General features: G+C 40.9%; 1 protein-coding gene across 4 annotated transcripts; it reads left to right on the top strand.

The window, feature by feature from the left end:
- The first annotated feature begins 5,532 nt into the window (after positions 1 to 5,532).
- On the top strand, positions 5,533 to 16,016 carry LOC308101118 (inhibitor of nuclear factor kappa-B kinase subunit alpha-like). 4 transcript variants are annotated; one of them, XM_080450471.1, is made up of 22 exons: positions 5,533 to 5,845; positions 6,976 to 7,088; positions 7,189 to 7,283; positions 7,404 to 7,521; positions 9,811 to 9,880; positions 10,293 to 10,381; positions 10,629 to 10,718; positions 10,812 to 10,936; positions 11,055 to 11,162; positions 11,277 to 11,412; positions 11,501 to 11,701; positions 11,856 to 11,958; positions 12,049 to 12,172; positions 12,708 to 12,859; positions 12,958 to 13,019; positions 13,435 to 13,544; positions 13,742 to 13,791; positions 13,945 to 14,053; positions 14,281 to 14,428; positions 14,864 to 14,913; positions 15,014 to 15,124; positions 15,505 to 16,016. In XM_080450471.1, exons 2-22 carry the CDS (start codon positions 6,984 to 6,986, stop codon positions 15,569 to 15,571), a joined length of 2,223 nt encoding a protein of 740 aa, XP_080306597.1. In that variant the 5' UTR covers positions 5,533 to 5,845; positions 6,976 to 6,983; the 3' UTR covers positions 15,572 to 16,016. The 4 variants fall into 4 exon arrangements, with proteins under 4 accessions (XP_080306597.1, XP_080306598.1, XP_080306596.1 ...); XM_080450472.1 differs by having other exon boundaries at positions 15,014 to 15,113; positions 15,505 to 15,642; XM_080450470.1 differs by having other exon boundaries at positions 10,629 to 10,936; positions 15,014 to 15,113.
- Positions 16,017 to 17,237: the final 1,221 nt, after the last annotated feature.

The raw sequence follows: 17,237 nt of genomic DNA, 5'->3' as shown, positions 1-17,237 counted from the left end.
GAGCACTTTTGTTGACAAAAGAGGAAATTCTGCCCCCAAATCTTGTTAATTGATATACTTTTTGGATCATCTTTGATGGCATACTTTCACCTGTCAGTTTGTTGTCAAGAATACAGCCGAAAATATATATCCCCTCCTTTGCTTGAGATTACTTTATCATCAACTAATCATTTGCATTACTGAGGGAAAGCATTTGTTATCGGAAAGTTTTAGCTGAGTTCAGAACTGAGAGATTACATTCAAGCACTCAAAGCACAGCTGCATCGAGCATAAAACAATATCTTGAAGAATATGCGGCCAGCTTTAGTGCATCCTGTCATGGGTGCATCTTTTATAAAACAGGAAATTGAATTTTTACAGTGATGAAATAAAAAAAGATTGCACATACTGTTTCATGACTGTTTTACTCATTATGTGCACTCATTATGTGTCATAAAGTGCACATTCACTTTCACATTCAGTATTCAGTTTCCAGTCTTCTGCAGAATGTCCTAAATTTACAATTACAAATTACAATTTAGACATTTAGCAGACGCTCTTATCCACATCTACTTACAAGTGCGAGATCAGCATAAGCAGAGAAAGCATGAACTCTAGTTTACAACAAGCAGCAAGGTAGATAGTCCCACAAGGAGAGTGCAAAGAGAACAATGTAGTGCCTCAATGAAACTATACCAAGTAATACTCAAATCGAGCATCTGTCTAAACAACATGCTATCCTCACAACACTTGTCTGAAAAGTTATAGTTGTTTGCAATTAGAAACATCCCATTGCATGTTATATGCCCTTTAAAACAATACATTCATGGGTGTATTACCGCACAAGTCTACCGGGCTCAAGCCCAGGGGCCCAAGATCTCAGGGGGGCCCTAGCCAAAGCCTTTGTGTGAATTGTCGCTGTTATTAACTTCGCATTTCTTGTCAAAGGGCTTGGTCATTCATGTCAAGAACCAAAGGTCCTGCTGAAAACTGAAGGAATAGCCTAAACATTCACTTTGTAGATTTTACATGAAAGAATCCATCATAATGCCCTTTTAAGTGTATGTTTATCCAACCAGTTTATCTATAGGACTTTAGAGGGGCATGCAAAAAGCAAGTGCAAAACAGCGTAGGAATCTCTTAAAAGCTGAGGAAGGGAGCGTCATGATGAGGTCCATCAGTCAGATACTCTCATCACCATCATCGTGTAGTGTCGGTGAGAAAATGGGAAAGTGTGTGTTTGACTGTGAAGAAAGGGTTGGTGTTTTTGCCTCATTTGAGTTCTAAAGAAGGGCTGTTGAAATATCAAAAGAGCGCAATACTTGTACATGAAATGATTGAGGGAATCTGGCAACATTGATTTCACAGTAAATACTGTAACTGTAAACTGTTAGCACCACGTAATCATCTGTGCTTCCTGCAGCTTGTCCTTGAGGCCAAAAGCATAATATCAAGGTTCCTCTTTGCTTGGCCATTGGTGATGAGCACAGAGAATTTATTTGGCCAAATTTCATTGCCACAGACACATACTGTAGTTAGAAAAACTGTCAATTGGTATGCACATCATGATACAACCAAAATGGGTTTAGGTGCAGGGTAAACAAATAACTACAAAATTAAGGAATATCCACACAATTAAAAATAAGCTCCCAATATTTGATTAATCAGGATGCCTGATACAAAATGCCTTGGTCCATAGGACCAAAATGACATTCAATGTACATCTGGAAGATAACCATATTAACTCCTGCCACGAATGGGGAATAGAAGGAAGGCAAGAGAGTGCTGGAGGCATGAGCTGCATGAGCCTGTCCAAACTGACTTACCACCAGCACCACAGTGACTCCTACAGGTCATCAGATGCATCTGCAGTATTCTCCCATTGAATTCTGTATATTATTTTTCCTTAAAGGGAGTTATTGTTTTGTTAGCTCTATTAATATTCCTGTAGTAATAGAGTTTTCTTCAGTAACTCTCCTTGTTTCTCCATCCCTTTAGTAAAGAGACAATATATTTGCAGGTCTCCACCCCTAAGTGCCCACTCTTCCAGGTGTCCACATTTCCCAAGTACCCACTTTTCCTAGTGCCCAGTTATCCCGGTGCCCAGATTTCCCTAGGGCCCACTCTTCTCCACCCCTAAGTGCCCACTCTTCCAGGTACCCACTCATCCAAGGTGCCCAGTTTTCCCTAGTGCCCAGAATGTTCCTGTTACCCAGGTGACAATCTGGGAACCCAAAGCCAATTGAAAAGGAAAAACAGCGACCTCTGCTGTTTGTTACTATGTCAGAGCAGAATCTGTTCTTGAGAGATTACCCAGGTGAGGACACCAATTGTACACAATCAGAAAGAGAGAACCATTCGTGCTACAGGATAAAGAAGTGAAATTAGAGCTGATGAAACAAAAATAATGAACAGACAAATTGGGAATTGGAATGGATCACTTACTATATATCAGCTTAATTGTATAGTGATGATGAACAATATACAATTGTTTTTTTTTATTTGTATTATGCCTTGTTTTATTAGTGTGGTTGCCCGAATGGGCAACCAGACTATTGTTTTACAGAAACTTTATTCTTTCTTTATTTATAGATAAACAATATTTCTACTTGCATCACAGCCCACAGTTTATTTTTCCCAATTTAGTGCCATATGTCAAAATGACCGGCTTCACCGGGAATCGTGTGCTTGTATTTTGCTAGGAGATTGGTTGCATAGTTTTATTGATATTGATTTATTAGTGCATTAAATTTCCCCATCCACTTTAATGAAAAAGTGAAAAAACTCAAATTCAAGTATTTTTTTCTCTGAAACCGTAAGAGCTAGAGTTACCAGATTTGGTGGGGAGGTTCATGATTTAGTCCGAAATTATTTAAAAAACACATTACACCAGTCGGCCTCATGGTGGCGCTATAACAGCCCACTTTACGTTTTTGGCCTATAACTTTTGAACCGTAGGTCCTAGAATAAAAATCTTTTCCCCCCTAGATTCCTTGGGTCATGACGCAACTCCCCATATAGGCCACGCCCATTTGCGTCAGGATAGATTTTCCGCCATTTTGAATTTTCTTCAAAACACACTTTTAGCTCCTCCTCCCACATATTTTCTCCAAATTTCACAAAAATCAGTACACATGATCTCTGGACCCATGCGATAATCTGGAGTGAAACAGAACTTTGATAGTCCGTACCGTTCGTCCGTAAATGGCTTCCGAAGTTAGTAGGAGGGGCCTGTTTTACCAAAAAGGCCAAAAATCACGAACGAAACGTCCGGTCAATCCCAAATTTGAATCAAATGTCGAGGGTGGTTTACTCAACGAATCTCCAAAAGCATTTCCACTTTGATCCACAGGGGGCGCCACAAATGCACAAAACGTAACCGTTTGATGCAAAAACATGATTTTTGGGGGGATCACTCCTCTCAAAATGAAAAGCAGGTGATCTCAGGAGTTACAGGACGATGTCATTGGCCCGCTACATTTGTGGGAGGGGCCTATTTATTTAGTGGGAGGGGCCTATTTCTTAAAATCAAAACGCCATGTATCATGAACGCAGGATCCAATCATCACCAAATTCGAATGGCACGTTGCGCGGCCTCCGACGGTATTCCTCCAAGCGTATTCCTCAAGTCCCGGCGGCCACGACCGGCGTCAGACTATTGTTATAGATAAACTTTATTCTTTCTTTATTTTTATTCATATTATAGATAAACAATATTTCAAACCGCATCACAGCCCACAGTTGATTTTTCCCAATTTAGTGCCATATGTCAAAATGACCGGCTTCACCGGGAATCATGTGCTTGTATTTTGCTAAGAGATTGGTTGCATAGTTTTATTGATATTGATTTATTAGTGCATTAAATTTCCCCATCCGCTTTAATGAAAAAGTGAAAAAACTCAAATTCAAGTATTTTTCTCTCAGAAACCGTAAGAGCTAGAGTTACCAGATTTGGAGGGGAAGTTCATAATTTAGTCCGAAATTATTTAAAAAAAAATTACACTAATCGGCCACATGGTGGCGCTATAACAGCCTCCTTTACGTTTTGGCCTATAACTCTTGAACCGTAGGTTGTAAAATCAAAATTTATTTTTCCCTAGATTCCTTGGGTCATGACGCAACTCCCCATATAGGCCACGCCCATTTGCGTTAGGATAGATTTTCCGCAATTTTGAATTTTCTTCAAAACACACTTTTTTTTCCTTTTCCTTCAAATTTTGTCCAAATCTCACACAAATCGGTACACATGATCTCTGGGCCCATGCGATAAACGTATCCAAACGGCATTTTGATAGTCCTTACCGTTCGTCCGTAAATGGCTTCCAAAGTTAGTGGGAGGGGCCCGTTTTACCAAAAATGCTAGAAATCACGAACGAAACGTTCGGTCAATCCCAAATTTGAATCAAATGTCGAGGGTGGTTTACTCAACGAATCCCCAAAATAGTTTCCACTTTGACCCATAGGGGGCGCCACAAATGCTCAAAATGTAACCGTTTGATGCAAAAACCTTATTTTGGGGGGATCAATCCTCTCAAAATGAAACGCAAGTGATCTCAGGAGTTACGTGACAATGTAATTGGCACAGCCTCCGACGGTATTCCTCCCAGCGTATTCCTCGAGTCCCGGCGGCAGCGACCCGCGACTAGCGTCGGTGCAACCACACTCTGCAATTGCCCTGAATTGCGACGCGTCTAGTTATATCTCGTTTTGTTTGTATATGAGCATGTCACACTGCACATGTGATTGACAAATAAACCTTCTTGAATCTTGACTCTAATACCATAGCAACAAATGAAGACTACTTAAAAAATGTTCAGTAAATGGCACATGGTTGATTGGACATTTTCCCCCCAGTTGGACGTGGGTTGGTGGAAGGGAAATCCCCAATTACAGTCGTGATGCCGCTTAAGCGAAGGCAGCACAGTTGCTAACCTACACAACATGTGAGATGGTTCTTGTCAGTGTTGCCAGGTTTTGTGAGAGAGATAAGCAACCAGATCTAAGAAAACAAGCCCAAAAGAAGCAACTATGCCAGATGAGCACATAGTTAAAATCATCACCGCGACGCAACGCGTTATGAGCTTGTAGATCTGCTATTTTCAGAAAATTTGGAATATTTGGATTTTTTTAATAAACATTCTAACAACACAAATGCTCCCTGGACCAAAACATTTTCATGACAATATTTGAGAACCACTGGTTAAAATATATATTTTTTTGAAAGCAAGCCTAAATAAGCATCTACACCCCCCGCAACCCACAACTACCAATTTTTACAAGCAACTTTACAGAAAAACAAGCCCAAAGTCGCTTATAAAAAGCAGACATGGCAACACTGGTTCTTGAACGCTGCTGCAGACCTCTCATTTATACAGTCTATGCTGCAGACGGGCAGACTGTCCATCCCTATGCTGGGTGCGTTCGAAAATACAGCACTGAGCGCACTGGCCAATACAAACTAATAGGCGAGTGTGCTCCGGTGCGTAATTTTCGAACGCGCCCGCTATGAAGCTCAGTGGTGTGTAGGCGCATGCGTAGAGGGGGTGTCTGGCTGGCTGTCAGTTCAGAGTGCAGTTCAGTTTATATATACTTTCACTTGTTGAGGCAGCTCTGTTGTTGTTGTTGTTGTTGTTGTCGTTCAGACAGAGTTGTTGAGAACATTACCAACACACAACGTGTGATGGACTGGGGAGGATAGAAGGTTTAATTTAACGAAATGCGCATTGGGATCTTTTCGTTAGTTCACTTCGTCGAATTGTGCGACAGAACGTCGCACAACAACAGCGCACAGCATGGAAACTCTCTGACAAATAATAAGAACATTGTCGCTCAAGAAGAACTTTGATTTTCTCGACTGGCCCAGCAGGTGAGTTGCAGACATTATGTTTATGGATTGGTATATTAACCGTAGATCAAGACTATCGTAAATGTATTATGTCGAGTCTGACGTTTACTTTCGTATTTACGAGAGTCTTAGCGACCACCCCCCCAGTTTGGCCTGAAATGTCACCAGTAAAGCCCGTATTTCTCCAAACATGTACAAATGCAAAATATAAGGTGCTTACCCGCTTGCCCCAAATGTTAACTAGGTGTCCGGAGTATTTGTGCAATGTATTAGTCCATATTTTTCAATAAAGAAGTGTTTTAATCCCGCCTGTGGCCGAACGCCATCCCCCCCGCCTCGTTTGTTTACATCGAGTGTAATTCCAGTTTTCACCGGATGCGCCCCGTCATGACCGCCCACTAGGAACTTCTAACAGAATCGGCCACAGACGGGATTAAAACACTTCTTTATTGAAAAATATGGACTAATACATTGCACAAATACTCCGGAAACCTAGTTAACATTTGGGGTAAGCGGGTAAGCACCTTATATTTTGCATTTGTACACAGAAATACGGGCTTTACTGGTGACATTCCAGGGCACACTGGGGGTGTGGTCGCTAAGACTGTCGTAGATATAAACATGTCAAAATCGATAAAATACATCTACGATAGTCTTGATCTAAGGTTAGATTAGTATAGCCCTAGACACTTCAGCCCTTTATACATTTTTGGCCATTTGAAAATAGCCGATCTACAACCTCATGACACATTGTGAGCTTGTAGATCTGCTATTTTCAAAAGATTTTAATACATTTTATTTGAAAACTTCTGAAACGGGACATTCTGCATAATGAGTACTTTCTACTTTTGGTACTTTAAAGTACATTGATACCAATACTTTTATAATTTTACTCAAGTACATTTTGAATTCCGGTCTTTTACTTGTAACAGAGTATTTCTACATTGCAGTATTGGTACTTTTACTTAAGTAAAACATGTGAGTACATTTTCCACCACTGCATGGAATACATGAAATGTATGTAATACCACAGCCATTCTAGGGCTACTACTGGATTGGGTGACTGCTGTTTTTGGTCATGTGTCAAGATGTTCAAGATTAGCTATTGTGTACCATAAAACTATCATGTCAATGAAGCACTATGTTCACAGGTGACACTATGGAGAGGGTTCCCCTCAGACAGAACCAGCTGTGTGGCTCATGGGAGATGAAGGAGCGCTTGGGTACAGGGGGTTTTGGCCATGTCTACCTGTATCAACACCTTGTAAGTTATGGCTCCACCCACTACACAATACTCATGGTCCTGGTACAGCTTCAGGTGTTGTTACTTACTTATTGTTTGTTTGTATGTATGTTTGGTACAGGAGATGGGAGAGAAAATCGCTGTGAAATTGTGCCGTCTGGAGCTTAACTGTAAGAACAAAGATCGCTGGAGCAGAGAGATACAGATCATGAAGAAGTGAGTGCAGGTGGCCATCGACTGAATGTCTTGCCAACGCAACTAATGCCTTTCACAGTAACTTGAATAGCTAACCACCTTGACCCTGTTCAGTGCATTTTGATCTTCTCTTCCTGACAGGTTGAGCCATGTGAATGTAGTTCAAGCCAGAGAGGTTCCAGGAGAGATGAGTGCCATTGCTCTAAATGACCTTCCTCTTCTGGCCATGGAATACTGCTCCAGAGGAGACCTACGCAAGGTACTGGATGATGAGACCTAACAACCAGGACCATAAAATATACCCCCTCTGAGAAGGCAGGGGGCCAGAAATGCAGGCCCTGCCTCACAGCAAATCCACACAGACCTTGCATAAATAAAAAAATTAAATAGGGGTACATTTTGATATCACCAGCTCAGTGGCCTTGTGTGTTTTTTTTAATTTTTTTTAAACGTTTTGTTTATTAGTTTTAGTTTTTTTTGCATACTCACAAGTAATACAGTAATTACTGAAGCAAATAAACAGAGTATCTCCAAAGGGTCAAAATAATTAAGTTACAGGATAGACAAATCTCAAGTATGAAAAAAGATAAATTGAATAGGTGGTTAAAGAGATATTTCACTTTCAAATAAAATAAAATAAATATATGAAAAAATGTTTTTTTATGTTTATTTGATTTGAAAGTGAAATATTCCTTTAAAGTGTCCGACCCTGAGATTGGGAGGTTGGGGTTTGATTCTCCGGTCGGCGGTCGGGTCATACCAAGGACTATAAAAATGGGACCTAATGCCTCCCTGCTTGGCACTCAGAATGAAGGGTTGGATTGGGGGTAAGTCCCTGCCACATACCAGAGTCATGTCCAGGGGGTGTACTTTTACATCATGGCTGAGAGATGTACAGTACTTTTACATCAAGCCGCCTCACGCTAGTACAGAAACAGGAGACAGGCTCCTGCCCTATGGGCCCCATGGCTCGGCAAGGCTTACTTTGATATTTAGCTAATTTATGAACCAATGTAACACATCTCTTTATTCTTCAAAGCCTTCCTGGGGAATTCCCTTTCTTGGTTAGGGTTAGAATGAACCGCCACTGAATGCCAAGGAGCACTTCAAAGAATTTACTCAACTATAGACATTGCCATTGCAGAAGTCACATGTAGGTTTTGTGGCATGCAAAAGGTCACAAAGAGATTCAGGTTTTTATGCCCACAAGAATCCAATGAAGATCTGTTTAAATCAGCAAGTCTCTTAGCTGACCAGTATAAAGATGACTCTATGAGGTGGACTTTCCAACACATTGCTGTCATACAGAAACACACAATTAAATCGACCTTTTCTCAGGTCCACATATTACTCACAAAGCACCACTCCTTTCTGCCTATTGTGTCCGTAGCCACTGCAATACAATGATTGTTTGTCTAACTATACCTGTGACCGACACAAGTTCTGAAAGATCTTTCTCCAAACATTCATGAAAACATTTGAGAATGAGAAATAAAGTTGTAGAGGTTATAGATTAGGTGTCAATAAGCAATCATTTGAGGCATTTCAAGTTCAAGGTTCAAGGAGTTTTATTGTCATTCCATAGAAGTACAGAACGACATTAGTTACCCAGGTCCTGGACATCATTTTTTTTCCTTTTTTTTATTTATTTACCCAGGGTAGTAGCTGAGCACAAGTGCTCATTTTCAGCAACGCCCTGCACATAGAAACACACACATTAAAACCTGGGAGCTGACTAGTGCAACCACAGTCTTATGCTGTTGGCCACTAAGCAGCTCCACTGGAGCAGTTGGGGTTCAGTGCCTTGCTCAAGGGCACTTCAGCGGTGTTGGGGAAGTGGTGAACATTCACTTCCCCACCCCGATTTTTGCTGCCGGTCCGGGGATTCGAACCGGCAACCTTCCGGCAACGAGGGCGCTCCTCTAACCTTTCTGCCCTTTCTGCCCATCATGGCAGAATAGCATGGCAGAACTCATAGTTCTGATGAGTGCAAATTAACAAAGACATTTCAGTGGATTTATTGTCCCCTTGCCTTGCATTTAGAGTCAGATGTTGATTATTATCGATATATTAGCCAATATTAATCACTATTAAAAAACTATTTCCAAAGCATTCTATATTCTCTAAAAAAAAAAAGTTTTCATATAGGCCTAAACCAATAATAGCGATATATCTGTGATAGACCAATATCAGCTGATAATATTCGCTGACCAATGTATTAGTCAGGCTCTACTTATGCTGTAGAAACTGTTTAAGTAAATAAATACATGTTAGGGTGCGGTCTAACCGAACTTACGATTTCTTTTTGCTGAAATCCTCTAATGGCATGGCATTCAAGGATTTCCGCCAAAAAGACGCTTCATTCCCATTGAAAAGCATTGTAAGAATCCGTCTAAATAAGCAGAATTAAAGTTTGGTGTGACTGCACCCGTACTGCTAACTACTGTAGAGACGGGTTAAATCATGCTACATAAATTAGATTTTCTCCATAAACTAACTGTCTTTTCACGCACTGCAGTGTTACAATTTTTTGCATTTCCCCATTTAGATCCTGAATAAGCCAGAAAACTGCTGTGGGTTAAAGGAGAGTGAAGTTCTCGCCCTTCTCCGTGATATTGGTAAGGTTTTTCTGTCTTTTTGACAGAAATTCAGTGTTGTGATGTTTTCACTTGGAAAGCAATTGGATGTGACATAATTCGGAGAGAAAAAATGTGTCGCACACTCCATATGAAGTTCTCTTAATACCCTTGAACACAGCCAATTATATTCATTGCCAGGCACTGCTCACGATGGTGAGCAGGAACTTTCCCCCTGCACCACCTGGACAGTGAACATCCCATCTGTATTTATTTATTTATCTTTATTTGATGACCTTTCAGAAATCCGGACTTCTTCTAATCTCTTCTAATCTAATCAGATCCGAGACATTTCCTCTACTTATAGTTGTAACTTGCGATCTGTTCCTCACCAATATACAGTAACTGGTGTGTATTCTTCATGGGACGTATACATTTCTGATCACATGCTCAGGTTCTGGTGTCCAGTATCTCCATGAAAATAAGATCATCCACAGAGACCTGAAGCCAGAGAACATAGTATTACAAGAGATAAACGGAAAGGTGAGTTAATTTTCTCTCATATACTTACAGTATGTAGCAGAGTAGTATTGTATTAGAAGCCTAATATCTACCCTGACTAAGAGACAAATTACTCTTGGATGATGGGTATTGTTTGGTTTCCCATGCGGGAGAACTGGGTTCACGTCCAGGTGGTTACACTTGCACATACACAGTCTTCTTAACTGTCTATTCACATTTTCTTGTGTCTGTACTTACCATACATTCTGCACTTACTTTTGCATTCTAGCTGGTGCATAAAATCATAGATCTGGGCTATGCGAAAGACCTTGACCAGGGCAGTCTTTGCACGTCCTTTGTTGGAACTCTACAGTATCTGGTAAGTGTTTTGGCAGTATCAGTTAATTTCAAGCAAACAAGTTTTGAAATAATAAGAATGAATAAAGAACGGGCTATTGTCTTTGGGTCCCAGGCCCCTGAAATGTTTGAGAGTAAACCCTACACTGTGACTGTGGACTACTGGAGCTTTGGGACCATGATTTTTGAATGTGCCTGTGGCTTTCGTCCCTTTTTACACCACATGCAACCTGTACAATGGTATGTCTGCATACATTTATTCTCTTTTACTTTCTGATGTGGAGGTGTATTGAAGACATACCCGAGGCTGTATGTTTTAAATGGTGCGGAGTAAAGATACTGCAATGTGATTTTGCAGGACAGCTAAAGTCAAGAACAAAGGTCCCAAAGACATCATGGCAGTAGAAGACATGAATGGAGAAGTCAGATTCTCTACACACGTTCCTTACCCCAACAATCTCAGCAGGTACAGACAAAATCATCTTGTGAACCTTTTACCTGAACATATGTGGTGCAACAGCATCAACAATTGTAGCTTTTGTATGTATGTATGTGTTTGTGTTCTTGCACATCCACGCAGGCCCGTGTTGGAGCCATTGGAGTCACTTCTACAGATGCTTTTGCTGTGGGACCCAGCAACACGTGGTGGTGGGCTGGACGCTGACTCCAACCAACCCAGCTGCTACAGTGCTCTGCAGAATATTCTCAACATGAAGGTTGTTGAATGCTTTTAATGGTTTCGGGTGCCTCCTCAGGAGACTGCCTGCTAAATGTATTCCATTCTCTCGCTCTGATTCTTTTCAGGTGATCCATGTGTTGGACATGACATCTGCTCAGTTGCACTCCCTGGTTTTGGATCCTGAGGAGAGCTTACACTCTCTGCAGCAGCGTCTGGAGACACACACTCACACACCGATCCCCCCGCTTAGTCAAGAACTGTTATTGGAGGCTGGGATCTCGCTCGACCCCCGCCAGGCGCCTGCCCAATGCCTCCCTGATGGACTGGTAATCCACTATAAACTAACACACAGACACACACACACACACTCATACACACACAAACAAATACATAGACCATGTTAAACAGACCCCACCAACAAGCACTCTTCTTCGACAAATAATCGATAATAATTTGTAATGTTTTTTTGTGTTTCCTCAGCGAGGCTGGGACAGCTCCGTTGTTTACCTTTTTGATAAGAGCCTTACCAAATACTCTGGACCGCTGACTGCTAGACCTCTGCCAGACAATGTCAACTTTATAGGTAGAACATTTACTCTGCTGTGAGTGACGCTCTCTTCATGTTGTCTCTATTGTGCTTTCTATCATGAAAAACATGTATTTGGTATCTCAGTTAGGGAGACCAAGACTCAGTTACCACTGGCTACATTGAGAAAAGTATGGGGAGAAGCAGTGAGCTACATCTGTGGACTCAAAGAAGATTACATACGTCTGTACCAGGGACAGAGGGCTGCAATGTAGGTACACATGTGGTACAGAGTACAGACAGATTTCAGTATCTATAATCTGATGTGATACTAAAGTCTGGAGGCAGGCAGCACAAGTTCATATACATGATCAATAAAACAAATTGTGCGTACAGACAACTTTAGCTGCTGCACCATGTACAGTATATTGCCAGAGCATTGAGTTGCTATACTTAACTATGGCTGTTATCAGCCATAGTTCGAGATGATGTGGTGCAGCAGTTACAGTAGTGTTGTGCATACTGTATACACACACAAATAAATCGTTTTATTGAGAAAATGTCCTTTATGTTTCTGGCTTAATACATTGATGACAGAATTCTTATGTATTCACATCCATGCTGCTAACTGTTGTTTGAAGTTGTGCATTAGAAATTATGTTACTAACATCCAGACTTTAGTATCAGGCCAAAGTATAGATATTAAAGTCTGTCCGGGCTTTTAAGCATACAGCACACATGCACGAATCCTGAAATGTTTCCCTCATTTTGTTTGCATGGATGTCTTTATGTTTGTGCACATGTAGGCTGAGTCTGCTGCGTTACAACACCAACTTAACGCGTTATAAGAACCTGCTGTTCTCCCAGTCGCAGCAGCTCAAAGCCAGATTGTCTTTCTTTAAGAGCAGCATTGATTACGACCTGGAACAGTACACAGAGCAGAGACATACGGGCATCTGTGAGTAGACCTTCCCCGCTCTGTCAAAAAACCTCACTGAAAATAAGCACTGTAGCTCAGTCAGAAGGTCTAACTGTAAAAACATCTGTTGTCCGTAGCATCAGAGAAAATGCTGAAGACCTGGCAGGAAAATGAAGAGAAGGCGGTTGGGTTTATACAGGTATGGTGCTTTGTAGTACAGTTACAGTACATTTACAATTTAGGCATTCAGCAGACACTCTTATTCAAAGCGACTTACAATAGGCAAGGTAATCACATGCTCTCACATAGAATGCGGAAAGACAGTGTAGCGTCTCAAGAAACTAGGATCCCAGGTTAACCAAGAATTTGGCATCAGTGTAAACACAATACTTTTGAAATAACAATCTTCACATTGAGACTGTAGGATGTAGAATACTACCAGGTAAACAATGAACCTAGCATCTGTTACAGTACATGCCATCTAAATTACATTACATTACACAACTGTATGTATATTATTAAATCAATTAGTTTGATTAACTAATATTTATGGGCAGCAATTGAGTGTGAATGCACGATGTTATATATTTATTCTTGTTAAACATTTTTTGTAGGTAGCAGAAGTGGGGTATCTAGATGAAGAGATAGTGTCTCTGCATTCTGAGATTGTGGAGCTGCAGAGAAGTCCATTTGCCAGGAGGCAAGCAGACATCATGGAACAGCTGTCAGTGTCTTTTTGGCCTTATTTACGTCACGTGGTAGCCGTCTTGATCTTATGTTATTGACGGGCTGGGGTTTCCCACCTGCCCAGTATGACGTAAGAACAAATGGTTGCCGTGTGAAACTCGTCATAATGATGTTCTGGGTATATACAGCATTTTGTATAACTGTAGTAGATGGTTGCTCTATTTATCTTTTCAGGGAGGAAAAGGCCATTGAACTCTACAAGCAACTGAAAGCTAAATGCAAAAGTTAGTATACAGTCCATTTATACTGGAATATGGTATACACTTTGCATGGCATACTATAATGTAATATTTAGTATGAAATCAGTTTTATGCAAATCATTTGTGACATTGCTTTGATAAGTGCTCTGTACATAAATATTATTATTATTGGTGCAGGTCCTGACCCTCCACATGGCTACAGTGACAGCTCAGAGATGGTGAAGGCCATACTGCAAACTGTTCAGAACCAGGACAGAGTGTTAAAAGACTTGTACACTCACCTAAGGTACTTAATCCACTGCTGTAGTGTACACACACACACACACACACACACACACACACACACACACACACACACACACACACACACACACACACACACACACACACACACACACAGTGCAGTAAAACAGAATGAGGGGTTACCGATTTTATATTTGTTGTTTGTATTTTGTATATACTTTATATAGTTGTATTTACATTTTCTTTTCTCCCCCTCTTTTCCTTTTATAGTACGATCCTGGTGTGTAAGAGACGCATTGTCAATTTGTTCCCAAAGTTGGAGAGAGCTGTGGAGAACATAAAAGCTACTGAGGCAGCAGTGATGCAAATGCAGATGAAAAGACAAAGAGAGATCTGGTACCTGCTCAAGATTGCCTGTGTAAGTGAATATATGATAAATGGTACTAAAATGTACATATTTATCAATGGCTATTCGGGAACTGTAAAATGGGATAATAAATACAGCTTGTTAAAAACACATGTACAAAAGTCTTTACACATATGTAACCAGTGTAGTTGTTTAATTTATATTATTTATACATTAAAATAATTTAGGATGACATAACACAGACTTAATTATTATTATTTGCCAGTTCTTAACTTGAATCCTGTGCACAAAAATATAGTACCTAATGCGTCGAAACGCATTGTTTAACATAGGCTGGCAGATATTTTCCTGCACCATTTGAGAGCCAATACTCGACACAGAATGCACCTAGAAAGTGTCATGTCAGATTTTCCGGTTGAAAACCCGGCAATAATGTTTATTCTTTTATATATACTGTATATATATTGTCTTTGGGTGTGTCTTTAGGCCCAGAAAAGTTCTCCTTCACAGTCATCTCTGCCCGGGTACATTGAGAGGTAAGAACCACACAAGACTCAGCTCACTGGCGCAAGTTCAGATCTGTGTCATAATGTGTACCTGAATATGTTGTGGATAACCAGTCTATTGATCTTTCAGAGAGTCGGTTCAATACTTACTGGGGGAGAATCAGCATTATCTGAATCAGCTGACTTCTCTGCTGCAGGACACTACCCAAGAGATGGAACACAATGTCATGGTACGATATGGGTGAGAGTTGAGTCAATGATTTTGTAGTCTCTCAAGCCAGCTGATCTCTTCCATAATCTTCAAATGCTCCAGAGAAAGGGTTGGTGGGAGCATTTGTTAACCACTTAAACCCTATATACTTCATTGCCTGGGGTCCCCTAGGACTCTATCCTACCCCCACTTTTCCATCCACACCAAATGTCTTTGCCAAAAATAGCAGATCTACAAGCTCGCAACTTATCTGCTATTTTTGCTGAATGCTGTAGTGCATCCTGTCTTGGGGTGCAGCTTTTATAAAACAGGAAATTGAATTGGTAACATTTTTACTGTGATGAAATAAAACAAATGTGCATTCTTAAATACTATTACTAGATTCTGAAACCTCTTTGTTTATAATCAAGGATGAAGACTGGAGCTGGATTCAGTACGGATCAGTACAAGCTGATTCACAGAAGCTGTAGAGACTGACCAGAGGGCTGAACACGTGAAGAATAATAAACCAGCTATATTAGCATGTGCCTTATCAGAAATGCACTAGCTGACAGCTTTGTGATTCCACATGATGTCAGCTGAATACAAGAACAATCGCCCCTGGTCAAATCCAGTGACGTCAGAGCGGTCGCCCTCATGTATGTCTGGCCACCAAGGTCCAGTCGCCCCAGTCAAATCCGGCGTGCTCGGAACGGTCGTCCCCGCAAATCCGGCGACCTCGGAGGGGGGTGATTAACGGTTCTATCGGGATGTAACTGGAATGGCGCTGAGTCGGCTGAAGCGCACTTCACCACATTCGGCATGGTGACTCGCTCGCCTGAGCTCGCTCGGCGGTGCCTTTCGTGGCTTAAGTCCGCTTCAAACGGCGCGCCTCCGTCGTTGTAAAGGTTTTTTGAATACAAGAGCGGTCGCCCTAAAACACGCCTAACTACTTCCTAATTTCATGTTCGGGGCTGTAGTCTGTTCTCACCAAGCGGGGCGAGCGTTCCGCACTGGCGGGCGAGTGTTCCGAGCAAGCGTTCCGCACTGGCGTGGAGTGGTCCGCCGTTGGGGGCGAGAGTTTTGCTCAAGCGGGGTGACTGGTCCGCCGCTGGGGTCGAGCGGTCAGCTAAAAAAATGGGGCCGAGCGTGTTTTGGGGCGACCGTTCCGGTTACCTGTCAGCTTACACAATACTGTTGGCTGTTGGCCACACATTACTGCTCTATGGTGCACTGTTTATTTTAGACATACTGTATATGTATAGTTCTAACTTTAAATATGTTTCACTCTAACTAAAAAATATTTATTTATTGTTATTAGTGAATTGAACAAGATAAGCTGCTGCCAAGCCAAGCATGATGAAGTGTGTATTCATTTTATAAAAGTATGCCACAATATACGTGTTTTGTTTAAAACATCAATAATTGTTAGCCCTCTGGTGTCTGGCGTTTTGTTTTATAATACAAAATAACTATCCTTTTTCGTCAGGGCTGGTATGGCCTATTTTAAGGGATTAAAGGGGATATAAGTAAGGGAATGTTTTCTCTCCCCTTGTTTTGAAAATAAATAAATACGGTACTTATACAACTTTATTGTCACATCACAAGTGTACAGGTGTAAAAGGATGGGTGAAATATTTGTTTGTACAAGCTCCAAACATTTTGCAGTTTCAAGAGTCATAAGGGAAGAGAATAAAGAAAGAAGTCATGTAACAAGAAGACAATGTGAAATATATACTTGTTCAAATACTTGTGCATGTTCAAAATAGGAGTACAATTTTGCAGAATATGCTTCTTGAACAAGTAGAGACATTTGCAACATTTACAAAAGTGACCTATTAGGCAAAGGATGACCTCTACTGGATAAAATATGTACCGTATGTATGTAACTTGTAATGGCAGCCTATGTAACAAATAACTTCCACTGGAGATGGCCTCAATATTTTGCCAAGAGATTTCCTGTAACACAGAAAAAATACGATAGATAAATCAAACATTGCTAGAGCTCTGTTGAAATATGTTATGGAAGTTATTGACAAACTTTTAACCACTGTATTTCTTCTGCCTATGTCATTGTAGGCGACTAAGGCAAGAATTGAAAGAAATATACACAAATTCACTATGTTGTGAGTTGTGTGAGTGTGTGATTTTTTTTAGAAACATA

This window comes from Gymnoscopelus braueri, assembly GCF_963280865.1.
Source record: "Gymnoscopelus braueri genome assembly, chromosome: 14".
NCBI classification, from domain to species: domain Eukaryota; kingdom Metazoa; phylum Chordata; class Actinopteri; order Myctophiformes; family Myctophidae; genus Gymnoscopelus; species Gymnoscopelus braueri.
The sequence above is the reverse complement of the archived record's forward strand: the minus strand, read 5'-3'. Positions and strand labels throughout refer to the sequence as shown.

Coding starts and splice junctions, on each gene's coding strand:
- LOC308101118 (XM_080450469.1), top strand. CDS start 6,984: ATGGAGAGGGTTCCCCTCAGACAGAACCAGCTGTGTGGCTCATGGGAG. Junction 11,959..12,048: donor AGACAATGTCAACTTTATAG/GTAGAACATTTA, acceptor TTGGTATCTCAG/TTAGGGAGACCAAGACTCAG. Junction 13,020..13,434: donor AGGCGGTTGGGTTTATACAG/GTATGGTGCTTT, acceptor CATTTTTTGTAG/GTAGCAGAAGTGGGGTATCT.